Source organism: Orycteropus afer, unplaced genomic scaffold (genome assembly GCF_000298275.1).
Source record: "Orycteropus afer afer isolate SDZICR_OR568_19922 unplaced genomic scaffold, OryAfe1.0 scaffold00208, whole genome shotgun sequence".
NCBI lineage: Eukaryota > Metazoa > Chordata > Mammalia > Tubulidentata > Orycteropodidae > Orycteropus > Orycteropus afer.
The window spans coordinates 1,614,160-1,630,417 of NW_006921795.1; the positions used below are offsets into that span (position 1 = coordinate 1,614,160).

At 41.4% G+C, this 16,258-nt stretch overlaps 1 protein-coding gene across 1 annotated transcript in view; it reads right to left on the bottom strand.

Annotated features, from left to right (window-relative positions):
- Positions 1 to 16,258, bottom strand: part of RIN2 (Ras and Rab interactor 2) — a 188,115-nt gene that overhangs the window by 38,416 nt on the left and 133,441 nt on the right. Inside the window, exons 5-7 of the mRNA XM_007948218.2 lie at positions 14,577 to 14,769; positions 10,677 to 10,788; positions 3,793 to 3,865 (exon numbers count right to left, since the gene is read on the bottom strand). Of these exons, the coding sequence (XP_007946409.1) occupies positions 3,793 to 3,865; positions 10,677 to 10,788; positions 14,577 to 14,769 (378 nt within the window). The remainder of the gene's footprint in view (positions 1 to 3,792; positions 3,866 to 10,676; positions 10,789 to 14,576; positions 14,770 to 16,258) is intronic.

The following is a 16,258-nucleotide window of genomic DNA, read 5'->3' on the forward strand; positions in this document are numbered from 1 at the left end:
AACCTTCCTTCCGAGGAGTGGCTGGTGGGTTTGAACCGCCAGCCTTCTGGTTAGCAGGCAAGTGTCTTAGCCACTATGCTACCAGAGCTCCTCCTGGAGAGCTTAGGACACAATAAATTTTTAAAGGCACTGCTTTACATCATAGTGATTACCCCAATTTATAAAGAGCTACTAGGCATTGAAAGGAGCTCTCTGGTGGTGTATGGTGTAGTGGTTAATTAAAGCATTGGCTGCCAATCAGAAGATCAGCACTTAGAACCTACTAGCCATTCTGTGGAAGAAAGATGAGGCAGTCTGCTTCCATTGAGATTTATAGCCTTGGAAACCCCACAGGGTAGTTCTGCTTTGTCCTAAAGGGTTGCTAGGAGTGGAATCAACTCAATGGCAGTTTTTTTTTTTTTTCTTTTTGCTAGGCATTGAAGGACCCCTGGCACAGTGTTTAAGTACTTGGTTGTTAACCAGTAGGTTGGTGATTTGAGCTACTCCACAGGAGAAAGATGGGGCAGTCTTCTTCTGTAAAGATTATAGCCTTGGAAATCCTATGGGTCAGTTCTATTTTATCCTATAGAGTCGCTATAAGTCAGAATCAACTCAATGGCAATGGCAATGGGTTTGTTTTAATTTGGTTCGGTTTACTAAGCTAATGGTTAAGTGCTCTGCTGTAACCAAAAGTTTGGCTATTCAAACCCACCATGACTTTGTGGAAGACCTGGTGATCTGTTTGCATAAAGATCATAGCCTAGGAAACTCTATTGGGCAGTTCTACTCTGTCATATAGGATCATTGTGAACTGAAATTAACAAAATGGCACATGGTAAGTTGGCATGAGGGCAGTGGTGATCTAGTGGTAGAATTCCCACCTTCCATGTTCAAGTCTTGATTCCCAGCCAATGCACCTGATGTGCAGCCACCCCCATCTGCCAGTGGAGGCTTATGTGTTGCTGTGACACTGGACAGGTTTCAGGAAGCTTTCAGACTAGGAAGAAAGGTCTATGGATCACAGTAGTTTGATCCTGTTGTGCACAAGGTCTCATGAGTCAAGGACAGCAGCTAACGACACAAGGCATTGGTGGTCAAGCTTTATAGTCACTATTTACATTCTCAATTGTACTTTTCAAGATGCCTATGTCACTCAATCAATTCTCTACTTAGGTGCATACATGTGAAACACCAAAGCAGATAATCCAATCACTCTCTCTATTTGAATGTATTTATATAGTAATAACCAACTAAAATATTTCAGACATATTTTGGTTGGATTGGGTCAAATCAATTACTGATGACCAAGAACACAGATTTAGGTCAATGAGCAGCATAGTATAAAAGGAGAAACAAAATTTTAAGTACCTTTCCATTTTACAAAAACTACACACATTAATCTCAAGCCTCTAATCACACAATATCAATGATGTTTTTTTCTTGTGTAAACACCTCACATTGGTATCAGGCTGTGTAGATTACAAAGGCATCTATGTACTTTAAGGAGCTCTAGTGGTGTAGTGGTTAAGGCATTTGGCTGCTAACCAAAAGGGTTGGTGGTTCAAACCCATCAGCTGCCCCACAGAAGAAAGATGAGGCAGTCTGCTTCTGTAAAGATTTACAGCCTTAGAAACCCAATGGGAGTTACTATGAGTCAAAATTGACTTGATGATAGCATGAGTTTGGTTTTTGTTTTCTGTGTACTTTATTCCCTTCATGGTCAAGCAGCCCTTGGCAGCAGGTGGTACAGTCTACTATGAACCAGTGAAGGGAGATGGTGTCTTTGATGTGCTGCTGCCAAATACTGTTCTGTGATGTTGACAACAACAGTACATAACCAACAAAAAAAACAATAAAGAAGAGCAAACATGGGCCAACTTCATCTCTGGTCTGAACTGTAGCAATGAAATTCACTCTTTTCACCTAGTGGGCCTCAGACCCACCAGGTGTGGTCCCCTTAGGATCAGCATGGCTTCTGTACGGCTTCCTATCTTTAGACAGAACCTTTCCTTACAAATGCTCAAGGATCCTGCCCAAACCATGCAGACTGGGGCAAGCCCTCCAGGACAGGAGCTCACAGGGCATTTGGTTCGTGTCTGGGTGAAGCCCTAAGTGTATTCCCAGTGAGCAGCAATGGATTCATCCTCAGAAAGCCTCTCCACCCCCAATCCAGATCTTTGATCATGTGGGTCTGTCTGGCTGGACTAGGGACCTCCTGGAGGAAGACTCCTGAGTGCTGCTTCATGGAAAGGTCTAGTCCATCAGTTATAATGAATATCTTTGAGAAATAACCTAATCTTTAAAAATAAAATAAGTCAAACCCAAATACATTCCCCACAGTCTAAGTAAGTATATGATCACTGTGTGGTAGCCCATTCTCACATGTCCCTGAAAATCAGCCTCAGTGAACAAACGGAAAAACAAAGGGGGCCAAGGAAGCCCAAAGGAGCTCTGCTGCACAGGAGGCTGTGCCAATCCCTGAGATCAAAGCTTGATTCTGAGTCACCACAAGAACCTGGATTAGGAAACGATATTGCTAGAATCAAAAGAAAAACATTTTGAAAAAACAAGCCTTTCACAACTCAATCCTCTTTACAAATGCTAACATTGGGATTTCTGCCTAACTTCATGTAGACTAAAACAGTTACCTCAGTTATGAAAAAAGATCCAAGCACTCAGCATGCCTAAAATACAGTAATGTAAGAGTTTTGGGGTGGGATTAAAGAGCCCACATTTGCAAAATGAACTCCATCCCTGGTATACAAACATCAACTGGGATCCCTAAGTGTTACAGCTTTGAATCCCTTTGCATTTGTTTATGAGTATGTGAGTGTATAAGTGAGTGCCTCTCTCTGTGTATATGAATGTCTGTGTGGTGTGTCTATGTGGTATCTGTGTGTGGTGTCAGTGTGTATGATCTTTCTCTGTGTGTGTGTGTGGTTGTGACTGTGTGTATGTGTGGTAGTTCAGTTTGTGTGTCAACTTGGCTAGGCCTGGTTGAGTGGATGAGCAGCTAGATGTAGTATTCCCCATGATGAGACTGGTAATCAACTCCATGGTGGAATCTACCATAAGCAGTTGAGTAGCTGCCTTTGGGATGTAGTCTGCTTCTTGTATATAAGGAGAAACCCTGGGGATAGTTTCTAGTTTATGGCATGCTTGGACCCTGCATACAACCATGTTGTTCAGCAGCCTGTTGTGCTCTGCCAACCTTGGGATTTACAATGGACTTGAATTAACAGCCTGCTGTGTGGTTTGGTAACATCGGGACTGTGCCATTTTATTTGTCGACCTTGGGCTTGCTAGCCTCAGCAGCCAGTAGCTGCCTGAGTGAAGAGATGCCTCTAGCTTCAGTGGGCTGGGAGCAAGAGGCAGAGCTGAAGCCCAAGGTCAAGGGGCTTTCACCCAGCCCCTAGAGCCTGGCACTTTGAACTTGGACTTAAAGCCTCCAAATAGTAAGAATAAATTCCTGTTTGTTAAGGCCATCCCATTTGTAGTGTATTCTTGTCACAGTGGCACTAGGTAACCAGAATAGTATGTTTCCTGCTTTAACAGGTTCAACTGAAAGAACCCTAGAAACAGCTTGAAGAAATATTCATATTAAGATAATTTATGTTTGAGGGTTTTAGGCAGCTGTTTTGATCTTAATCCTGAAACATGGGGCTTGGTGAACATTTTATTCAGGTAATGATGTCCAACATGTAGCAAGCCTCCTACACCCCTCTATCCTGCTTTAATGAAGAAGTCTCAGGGCTGATTACATTACACACACCAAGGACTTCTTAGAAACCGTAGGAGAGGAAGAGGCCTTACCTGCTGATGCAGTAGAAAGCAATGAGCCGGAATAAATCTGCAAAACTGATTCCTGAGCCTTCCAGGGAAAAGGCTGGAAAAGAGATTTCAGAAACCAGCTGAGTCTTCTGAGTGAGTTCTCCAAAAGGAAGGGCCCTCTACTGTTACATCCTGTGCAAATGGGACCATTCCATTTCTTAAACAAACTACTGTGTGGCTCATCAGGACCAGCTGTGGGGAGGATATATGTTAGCCAGAGGCAGGCCAGTAAATAGCTGGATGGCCTGGAAGTCCTATCCTGACTCATTCCAAGCACATGCTCCCGTGCTTGGTAAACAAACCAGGGCAGACTTGAGTTGCACAATGACCTTTCCTTTAAAGTTCAGAAAATGAATTTGGGCAGGAGGCAAGAGACCAGGCTGGAACAGGGCCAGCAGCATACGACAGGGCTTGGGGAACACCAAACCCCTACTCCCCTTGAACTTCCTGGGACACAGACCCCTGTAGCCATATTCTTCTATGCCAAAACAGCACATCTCTAATAAAGACACGGAGGAGAAGACCATAAGCTTTGAGGACAATAAAATTCTCCATAAATCAGCTTTAGGCTAAACTCAGTATGAAAGATTCTAAAACCATTTACTTAGAATGTCCTCCCAAGTGTACAGTTTTCCAAAGAGAAGAAATGTGCTGACCAACTGTGGTCATTTGTACATCTTTCTAAATTGGGGTGGTGGGGCAATAAGAGGTTCCACTTCAAATCACTCATGTATTTGCCAGTCACCCTTCATGCCATCTCTGCTGAAATTCTACTGACACTGTTTTTGTCCAAAAACATTCCAAATACCCTCAATTTTATGAAGATTTCCTCATTTCAATAATGAGTTTTCTTCCCTTTGGTATCACTCCACACTCTTATTTATTTTGCTAATTTTATATTATTTTACTTAGTATTTCTGAAACACCCCAAAGCACATCATAAACATATACCATCACACACGCACACACACACACATACCACATTAACAAAGAAAGACAGACACATACACACAGACTGAGACAACTACATATGCACACCATAATTGGGTTAGTTACGCAGGAAGGAACCAATATTGGGTTACCTTCTCTGATCCTCAGTTTTCTCATCTGTAAAATGGATGATAATGGTCTACCCAGAAGAGTGGTAGTGAGAACTGAAATTTTAAGAGATGAAATAATTTATGTGAAAATGCTCTACATGAATATGCAATAATATTTAATAATAATTTAGTAATAAATGGTATTATTAAACCACATTATCCAGAAGTTATGGTAAAGTATCTATATGTTTTTATAGCATATAGATTTACCACCAATTTATTACCAATACTCAGAAAAGACAGGCCCTGGCTGGGAAGGGGCCAGCATGGTGTAACCAAGGCATGTGGTAACTAGTTGTGACCAGGTTAATCCTCTGCTCAAACTATCTTTTTCAATCATGTTAAGTCATGCAGAGAGGATTAGAGAAGTGACAGGGCAGAAAGAGTAATGTCTAGTTGTTGCATGCAATTGAGATTCAGATAAAAATTCTTTTATAAGATAGAAGAGAGTGTCCAAATGATTTTGTGTCAGTAGTTTCTGCATATTATCAGTTGCCTAAAATAAGAAGGCTATAAACTGAGGGCTCTTTGTCATCACAGAGATGTGTCTGTGCATGTATTTTTCATGATGGGTTTAACCTCTGTATCCACTTCCATAACTTTCAACATTCCCATTCAGCAAGCTTTCCATCCAGCTATCTGTTAAGTGCATCTCTACTGGTGCAGTCCCAGCACTTGAACACCTGACAGGTGAGTATATTTTTAAGGAAAAGAAGTGCTTATGATACTGTGGTTGTTCTATGTTGTTGTTGTTATTTGCCGTCAGGCTGGACACGACTCATAGCAACCCCTCCTTGGGTTTCTGAGGCAGTATCACTATGGAAATAGATTGCCCAATCTTCCTTCTGAGGAGTGGCTGGTGGGTTTGAGCCACCAGCCTTCTGGTTAAGCAGTCAAGTGCCTTAGGCACTATGCTACCAGAGCTCTTGGTTGTTCTATAGGACTTGAAAAAGAAATATGTGGCAGAGCATGAGCTCTTGACAGAACAGGGAGGAGAAACCTTCTGCAGAAAGGGGCCTAAAAGGTAAACAAGAAAGTTACCAGAAACACAAAGTCTACTAGTAGAAGGTAAAGGAAGTGACCTCCAGGCTAAATTATCATGGTTAACTTTGGCATTAGGAGAGATTAAAAAGCCATTTATATCTACCACTTCTGAGCTAGCAGACTTTCAAAAGCCAGTTAAGAATGGCGTCCCCCCACCCCCAACTTAATATAAATTCATTATTGGACAGCACTCAAAATATAATTGGGGAAGTGCTGCCTCCTGAAAGTAGAGTCGATCTTAATGAGTAGATGGAGTAAAGCTTTCAAGATTTCAATTTCCTGATACAGCATGAATCAAAATGAGAAGAAAGAGCTGCAAATATCCACTGATGACCAGAACATGGAATGTACAAAGTATGAATTTAGGAAAAGTAGAAGTCATCAAAAAGGAAATGGAATGCATGAAAGTTGATATCCTAGGTATTAGAGAGTTGAAATGGACTAGTATTTGCCATTTTTAATTGGACAATCATATGGTCTACTATGCTGGGACTGCTGAATTGAACAGGAATGGCATCACATTCATTGTCAAAAAGAACATTTCAAAATCTATCCTGAAAAACACCACCATCAGTGATAGGATAATATCCATATGCCTACAAGGAAGACTTGTTATTATAAATATTATTTAAATTTATGCACCAACTGCTAATGCTAAAGAAGAAATTGAAGATTTTTATCAACTTTGCAGTCTGAAATTGATCAAACATGCAACAAGATGCATTGATAATTACTGTTGTTGTTATGTGCCATCGAGTCGGCCCCGACTCATAGCGACCCCTCCTTGGGTTTCCGAGGCAGTATCACTACAGAAGATCCTTCTGAGGAGTGGCTGGTAGGTTTGAACCTCCAGCCTTCTGGTTAGAGTCAAGTGCCTTGGGCACTATGCTACCAGAGCTCCTTTGATAATTACTAGTGATTGGAATATGAAAGTTGGAAACAAAGAAGAAAGATCAGTAGTAGGAAAATATAGCCTTGGTGATAGAAATGACACCAATTATTGCATGATAATTTTGCAAGACCAATGACTTATTCATTGCAAATAACTTTTTTCAACAACATAAATGGTGACTTTACATGTGGACCTGAATACAATACACAGGAGTCAAATTGACTACATCTGTGGAAAGAGATGACCATGAACATACCCCACATGAATTTAGAGACTATCTCAAGAATAGGTTTGACACATTCAACACTAATGCCCAAACACCAGATGAGATGTGGGATGACATCAGAGACATTATACATGAAGAAAGCAAAAAGGTCATTAACAAGACAGCAAAGAAAGAAAAGGCCAAAATGGATGTTGGAAGACACTCTGAAACTTGCTCTTGAACAAAAAATAGCTGAAGAAAATGGAAGAGAAGATGAAATAAAACAGCTGAACTGAAGATTTCAAAGGGAGGACTGAGAAGACAAATTCAAGTATTATAATAAAATGGGAACTATCTGGAGCTAGAAAATCAAAAAGAATGAATATGCTTGGCATTTCGCAAGCTGAAAGAACTGAAAAAAATTCAAGGCTTGAGATATAATATTGAAGGATTCTATGGACAAAATATTGAATGAAACAGGAAGCATCAAAAGAAAATAGAAGGACTACACAGAGTCACTGAACCAAAAAGAACTGGTTAACATTCAACTAATAACCAGAACATGGAATGCACATAGTATGAATCTAGGAAAATTAGAAGTCATCAAAAATGAAACAGAATGCATAGAAGTCAATAACCTAGAAGAAACATATGATCAAGAAACAATGGTACTGAAGGAAAAGTCCAAGCTACACAGCAGGCCAAAAACAAGTCTCCAGGAGTGATGAAATATCAACTGAGATGTTTCAGTAAATGGATGCAACACTGGAAGCACTCACTTGTCTATGCCAAGCAATTTGGAAGACAGCTATCCAGCCAGCTGATGAAGAGATTCATATTTGTGCCCATTCCAAAGAAAAGTGATGCAAAAAAATGTGGAAATTTGTGAATAATATCATTGACATCACACACAAGTAAAATTTTGCTGAAGATAATTAAAAAACAGTTGCAGTAGTATATTGACAAGAAACTGCCAGAAATTTAAGCCGGATTCAGAAGAGGACGTAAAATAAGAGATATCACTGCTGATGTCAGATGGATCTTGGGTGAAAGCAGAACACACCAGAAAGATGTTTGCCTGGGTTTTATTATGTTTATTGCATACAACTGTGTGGATCATAACAAATTATGGAAAACACATGAAGAATAGGAATTCCAGAACTCTTAATTTTGCTCATGAGTAAACTGTATATAGACCAAGAGGCAGTTTCGTTCAAATGAAACAAGGGGATACTACCTGGTTTAAAATCAAGGAAGGTGTGCATCAGGGTTGTATCCCTTCATTGTACTTATTCAATCTGTATGCTGAGCAAATAACCTGAGATGCTGTACTATATGGAGAAGAATGTGACATCAGGATTAGAGGAAGACTCATTAAAAACCTGTGATATGCAGATGACACAACCTTGTCTGCTGAAAGTAATGAAGACTTGAAGCACTTACCGATGAAGATCAAAGACTACAGACTTCATTCAGTATGGATTATACCTCAACATAAAGGAAGCAAAAAAAATCCTCACAGCTGGATTGATAAGCAACATCATGATAAATGGAAAAAAACTGAAGCTGTCAAGGATTTCATTTTACTTTGATCCACAATCAATGCCCATGGAAGCAGCAGTCAAGAAATTAAATGGTGTATTGCATTGGGCTGCAAAAGACCTCTTTAAAGTGTTTCAGAGTAAAGATGTCTCTTTGAAGACTAAAGTGCACCTGACCCAAGCCATTGTTTTTTCAATGGCCTCATCTCCATGTGAAAGCTGGACAATAAATAAGGAAAAGCACAGAAGAATCGATGCAACTGAATTACGGTGTTGGTGAAAAATACTGAATACACCACGGACTGCCAGAAGAACAAATAACTGTCCCTTGGAAGAAGTATAGCCAGAATGTTCCTTAGAAGTGGAGATGGCAAGACTGTGTTGCACGTACTTTGAGTATGTTATCAGGATATGTTATTGATCCCTGGAAAAGGACATCATGCTTGGTAAAGTAGAGGTTCAGCAAAAAAAAAGGAAGACCCTCAATGAGGTGGATTGACAGTGGCTGCAACAGTAGGCTCAAACATAGCAATGACTGTGAGGATGGCGCAGGGCTGAGCCTTGTTTTAGTTTGTTGTACGCAGTATCAGTTTGAGTTGGAACAGCCATAACATCTCCTAACAACAAACAACATCTTTAAAATGGTGGTTTTGAAACGTATCTTCTGATTATCTCCTAATGCAATTGAATTGGTGTTTGATTACTGCTTGTACATGTCCACAAGTGAGAATTTGTTCCTGGCATAAATGACCATAGTGGCTAAGACACTTGCCTGCTAACCAGATGGCTGGCGGTTCAAACCCACCAGCCACTCCTCGGAAGGAAGGTTGGGCAATCCTACTTCCGTAGTGATGCTGCCTCGGAAACCCAAGGAGGGGTCGCTATGAGTCGGGGCTGACTCGCCGGCACATAACAACAACAACAACAACAACAAGTGTTGCAAGAAAAATGTTACAAGGAACCTGGTTTAAAGTTAAACCCAAGGTTATCACATAGAGGTTGGCAGGGTTCACTTCAGTCAGAAATGTCTCCTGCACAGATTTGTTTACAGGTAATTTGGCTCCATGATACCATAAACTCCCATGGTGAGAATAATCCCATCTCTGCCCTTACATTGATCTAAAAAAAAAATAACTTCAGTTTCTTCAAATGCAGGAACTGGAGCTAAGTTAGGTGAAAATCAAGATGCAAGTGAGCATCCTATTCTGGCCTCAGCCTTGGTCTTGGAATGACTGCAAGGCTTTCAAACCTACCTCTCCTCACTGTACCCTCACTTGCTTGTTCTCCATCTCAGACAAAGACTTCCTTGTTGGTGTGCAGATCCACCTTTGGGTCTTTTCTTAGAGGTTAGCATACATCAGAACTGTGTGTTCCCTTTTTAAATTTTTTTTTTTTTTCCAATCCTGAGACTACATTTCCATTGACCGAAATGTGGAAAGCAACTATGGACCAGCATGTTGTTATGTGCCATCGAGTCAATTCCAACTCATAGAGAACTCATAAGGGGAAGCAATGCTACTGAGACCATTCTCCCTTCAAAACTATGACCAGTTAATTTTTCCAAAGGGTTGGATTCTGTCTCTGATTAGCTGCATTTCATGGAAGACTGAACAATGATGGTTTGGGAGGAACATATCCACTTAAGAATTGTTTATTCATGAAGATGTGCAGATACATGTGTTAGCATTAGATCCTATAAAAAATCTGAGCCTTACCAACCTGCTTAGTCATTAGCAAACCTCAGAACCAAGTCTAGGCCATACTTAACTGGGTACAAGGATGAACAAACCAGCTTCTATTAGGCACCAACTATAAGCCAAGCAGTAGGCTGGACACTTGGCCAGCAGGTTGTTTAGCTGAACTGTTAACAATTCTCTAAGGAGATCTTTACCCCACTAAACAGATGAGAACACTGAAACTTCTAGAGTAGGTTACTTTCCTAGTCAATCAGTAAAAAAGTGACAGTGCCAAGGCTCAGACCCATGTTTGTCTATAGTAACGCACAGGCTCCTTCCATGTCCACACCTTTAAGGGATTTAAGGTATTCACATCAACCAGGGCCTAACCATTCAGTGACCACTTACTATATGTGCTTTCCTTTATGGCAAATTCTTTGAATGGGGCTTCAAATTCACAGGGCAGGCGAAGGGAGAGGACTTTCTTCTGCATTTTAGTAGATTTACGAACCAGGAAGATCTAGTGGAGAGAAAAGAAATTCAAGCTTAGGAAATATCTAGAAAGTTGGAACCTGAGCATACGCTTTCTTTCACAAGTGACTTCTATGAATAGAACCCCCATTCATGACCACATTGTATGGATCAACATGGGACCATCAAATGCCAGAGAAAGGGGGCACTTAGAGACCACACCACAGACGTCTTTCTAAGTGGCTCTCAAGGAATCCTGCTTTTCCTTTAACAGAATCTTCATCAGGCAGCTAAGAATGCCCTGCGGATGCATAAGCATACTCAGTTTGGTTACTGTTTCACTGCTTGTGTTATATATTATCCAACTGAGTTTTACATAAGCATCTTCAATGATGAACATCTAAATTCTAAGCAGCAGTTAACATGGTGAAACAGTGGTGATGAATTGGGGATTCACTGGCTAATTTAGCAAAATCGGAATTTGAATCTGTTGCCAATGATAAAAAAGCAGGTTTATCTCTCTACATGTAAATCCAAAGTTTTAGCTTCTCTTAAAAAGCAAGATAATCTGGCAAGACCAGGCCTCCACCCGTGCAGGGTAACAACTCTCACTGCCCTCAAGTCAGATCCGACTCGTAGTGACCTCTCCTTGGGCTTCCGAGGCAGTATTACTACAGAAGTAGATTGCCCAACCTTCCTTCTGAGGAGTGGCTGGTGGGTTTGAACCACCAGCCTTCTGGTTAGCAGTCAAATGCCTTAGGCACTATGCCATCAGAGCTCCCAAGGTAACAACTAGATAGAGACAAGTCAGGCTGCTCCACTGGGGTGGCAATGGGTGGTGTGCTCTGAGGCTGTCCATCTAGTCCCAACTCACTTCACTTTCTGACAATTCCCTCCAGGTTCTGATATTGTCTTACTACTGATCTTGGACTCCATTCTAATCTTCACTGCAGCAGCTGGTACTATGGTGAAACCATGAGTTGCACAATTCCAGGGCACACCGATCATGGAGACAACTCCAATGGCAGTCCCTGGAGTGTTGAGGGTAGCAGCCTGGCCAAATTCAGCTTCCCTTCTGTGGTACCTGACCCTTCTCCAAGGATCCTGTCCTGTCTTATTTCTTTCATTCCCTCTGTTTTATCCTCTGAGTTTAAACAACTCCCTTTCCACTACTCTGCTTTTTTGTTTACCCAATCATCACTTCTTTCTGCAAGTCCAGTTAATAGTTCCTTACCAGCGGCTGTCAAGTCACTGGCTACTCATGGCAACCCCATGCCATGAGTAGCATGCGTCAGAGTAGAACTATGCTCCATAGAGTTTTCAATGGCTAATTTTTTTGGAAGTAGATCAGCAAGATTTTCTTCTGAGGTGCCTCTGGTTGGACTTGAACTTCCAACATTTCAGTTATTAGCCAAACACATTAACCATCTGTACCACTTGGGCAGTCCTAAGATACTTTTTCTTTGGTGGCAGGGGGTCAGGGAATTGGGTGTCTGGTGAGGAGTGAGACGGGAAGGCTTTTGAGTTCTCTCATTTCCTAGCACCTATGGTCTATGTCCATGGAATTCCTCCAGTAGCCACATCTCAGAGTCTATATGTCTGGGACACCCAAAACTGAAGCAGATATTTCTTAAATAGAACTCTGATGGGTAAGTACCCAAAGCACTGCAGTGAAGCAGAGAGAAAGTAGGGTCTCTTTTGTAAGTAGTGATCTCCCTGAGCTTTGGAGACCAGGGGAAGTACAACTACTGGGCCTAAATTCTGATTCTATCTTAGAAACTGCTAAGAAACTATCTTATATCAGGGGTTGGCAGACTATGATCCACAGACCAAATCCATCCCATTGCATGTTTTTGTAAATAAAGTTTTACTGCAACACAACTATGCTCATTCTTTTACAAGGCATCTATGGAAGTTTGCATAGCAATGGCAGAGTTAAGTAGTGAAAGAGACAGTATGGCCACAAAGCCCAAAATATTTACTATCTGACCCTGTGTATAAAAAGTTTGTGGTTTCCTGTCTTAGGCTGTAGATAATTAAGGGTGGTGGCATCCCAAAGGCCCACTTTACTCATGGCACAGGGGCCAGTCTTTCAAACCCTTTCTTCACACACTTCCAGTATCTGTGTCTTCTCCTCCCCATCATTCCTACTCCTTGCCCACTGTGGCCTCTCCTGATCCTTGGAGCTCCTTTCCTTTCCCTGCCGTTGGCCTGCCCAGTCTCTTCAGGGGATCCTGTAAGGATCAGGCAGATGGAGAGTTCTATTGCCTGACTTGTTATGCAGACGGATTTCAGCAGATATGGACATGCCCCACACTGGGAGGAAGCAGGTCAGGGAGGCGAGCTGTTGCCTCTTCAGACTTTTTTTCAGAAATGCAGTAGTATCCAGCCCAACTGGCAGAAAGTGGGGGCCTCACAAGGGGATCTTGATCCCTAGACCAAAACTAGAGTTAGCAACTTGATGTGCTGGCCAAGGAATTCTCTGCAGAGAATGCTGTGCCTAGTCACCCTGAGCATGTTCCAACAGAGGGCTTAGTCCTGTCTGTTTCTGTCAGAAACAGAAATAACAACAAGAAACAAATAGAGAGACTCATCACTGAGTTTATGCTAATAGTGGTAGAATAATTTAGAAAAGGATAGCAACAAAGGTGGCACAACATAAAGAATGTAATCAATGTCACTGAATTGTACATGTGTGAACTGCTGAATTCGTGGAGGTTTTGTTGTGTCTATTTTCACTGCAATTAAAAGAGAGAGAGAAGGGGAGAGAGAGAAAGAGAGAGAGAGACTAATTTCTAAGTCAAAATGTGATAACAGGCTTAGGCTGCTAAGAAACTCAAAAGTTTATTTTTATGCCTAATTGTTACAATGTTCCTCAGCCAGTTACTAATAGAATTTTCTCTTTGCTACTCCATCATCTATCTCTTAGTTTCTATTTTTGTCATGTGTTGTCATAAGTCTAATTTCTTCTGGGACTTATTTTATTTACCCTTTTTTGAAAGCAGGCATTTTGGATCAGCACTGTCCGATAGAATTTTCTGCAATGATAGAAGTGTTCTGTATTTTGTGTCATGCAATACAGTAGCCACATGTGGCTACCAAACACTGAAAATGTAGTTAGTATGACTGAAGAACGGAGTTTAAACTTTAATAGCTATACTAATTTTACTAATTTAATTTTATATATAGTAATAAGTTGCTACCATACTGGACTGCTCAGGATATATCAATAATTAAAGAAAAATTGCTTGAGGAACTTCTATTGAGTCATAGAGTAGTCTTGATGAGATGAAGCATGGTCTTAGGTAGATAGTAGCTGAAGAAAATGATTCAGAGTCTGATCCAAGTGGAAAACCACTGAGAAACCCTAAGAAAAAGGACTAAAAGTCAGACAGAGAAGACAAGTCTGTGTACATAGAACTTTTGAAGAGTTGGATTCTAAGCTGAATGGCAGGGTCCTGGCAGCGTTCCCAGGCTCAGAATGAAGGGAAAGCAGCTGGGCAACTGAGGACCTCAGTCTCAAGCTCATCCTTAGTGGAGATGTCAAGAGGTCAGTACAGGGCCTCAGACCAGTAGCCCATCTTCATTACCCGAGTGTTCCATTATCCTGCCGAGTCCTGGAGCTTCCACAGTAATAAAGGAGACAAAGACAGAAAGATAAATTGTGTAAGGGTCTGTTCCTGGGAACTGCCTCTTCTGTTTCCAGAATTTCTCTGTATTGCAATCCAGGTACAAACTGGAATTATGCTCCTTACAGGCTGGGAAAAACATTCTGGAACTCCTCTCTCTAAGGAAGCAGCAGCCCTGCCTGCCCCAACCTGCTCCCCCGAGTCTTACCCCTGGAGGCTGAGACTGTAGGACTTGTGCTGCCTCCTCCTCACTCAGACTCAGCTGCAGCCATATGGGGTGGGTGTGAAGAAGTCGGTCCAGAATGCTGAGCCTGTTGGAAAGGCTGTCATAGCCAGAGTCCCGGGGGCAGGCCTTTGTATCTTTCTCCTCAGAATAGCCATCATCCTTGTGTCTTACCATGCTAGGAGAAACAGAATGGGTAGGGTTCAAACAACCAGAATACAATTTTCCCCAACAAGGAGACCATCCCTATAACCTTGTAGGTTAGGCCTACCATAGCACATGTACCATTTTGTGATTACTGCCTTTTACGTCTTCCCCTCCAGACTGAAATCTTTCTGAGGACAGACATGATGTTTTATTTTATTCTATGCCCCTAATATTAAGCACAATACTTTGCATTCAACAGATCTTATCTTCTATTTTTAAACTTGTTTTTAAAATATTCTAAATATCCTAAACGCCTTTTAGTTTTATCTTTTTCTACTGGCAGAAAACATGTCTTACTTTCAGGACAGAATTCTAAATGCTAAATTCCATATGTGGTAACCTAATGAGGTCTTTTTTAAAAAAATTTTTTTATTTTAAGAGTTTGTTTTATATTCAACATTATGTGTACATTTAGTTCCACTCCTCATTTACCATCCCCAACCTTAACCCAGCCTCCTCCCCTCCCTGCCCAATAACTGTGCCCCTCATCATTATGCACTCCTGTTTGTCCTGCATTTCCTCCGTGTAAATGTTGCCCGTCTGGTGCCCTGTGGTCCATTGCTCCAAGGGATGCATTTCCATAGAGTATCTGGGTGTGTCACCCTGGGTTGAGAGGTCTGCAGGTACATCTTGTTTACTATTGGGCTGGGAGCCAGCCCTTGGGAGTGAGCTTTATTCCAGGCTCAGAATGTGTCCTAGAACCATAGCATTGGGGGTCTTACCACACTCCATCTGAGTAGTAATTCTGGTCATTATTGAGTTTTTAGATTTTGTTGCACATTTTTCCTCCCACTCTATCCAGGATCTCCAGATTTGATCACTTCCTGAGTGGTTGGCATTGGTAGCCAGGTACCATCTAATTCTTCTGGTCTTGAGGGCCATCGTGTCCTAGGGCTGATTATTTCCAAATGCCCTTGGTTTTTTTGCACTCTCCTTCACTTCCGATGCTAGGAGACCATTAGCTGCATCTTAGATGGCCGCTTGAAGGCTTTTAAGACCCCAGTCGCTACTCACCAATGTAGGATGAGGAACAAGGCTTTTATGTATTTCGTTGTGCCAAATGAGTCTGGTGTCCCCCAGTATTATGGTCCTGAGATGGTAGATCTGTTAGATCTCTCTCCCACAGTGTCTGGGTATCTGTGAGGGATTACTCTGTGTCTGTCTTCTGCTGTTTCTGTCAGGACTACAGGTATTTTGTATCACTGGTATCTGTGCAAGATTAGCCTCCGCCCTAATGAGGTCTTACTGCACAATAAATATCATGTATCACAAGCATGGTCATGGCCCTCATATTCACACATTCATTCTGTTATCCAAATGAACTGGATTTCACTTTCTGTCACATATCTAAGCATTTTAAAAACTATTACTCAGCAAAGAGATTGCTGAAAAAGAAATAAGGAAATCAATACCATTCTCAATAGCTACCAAAAAAATAAAATACTTGGGGATAAATCTTA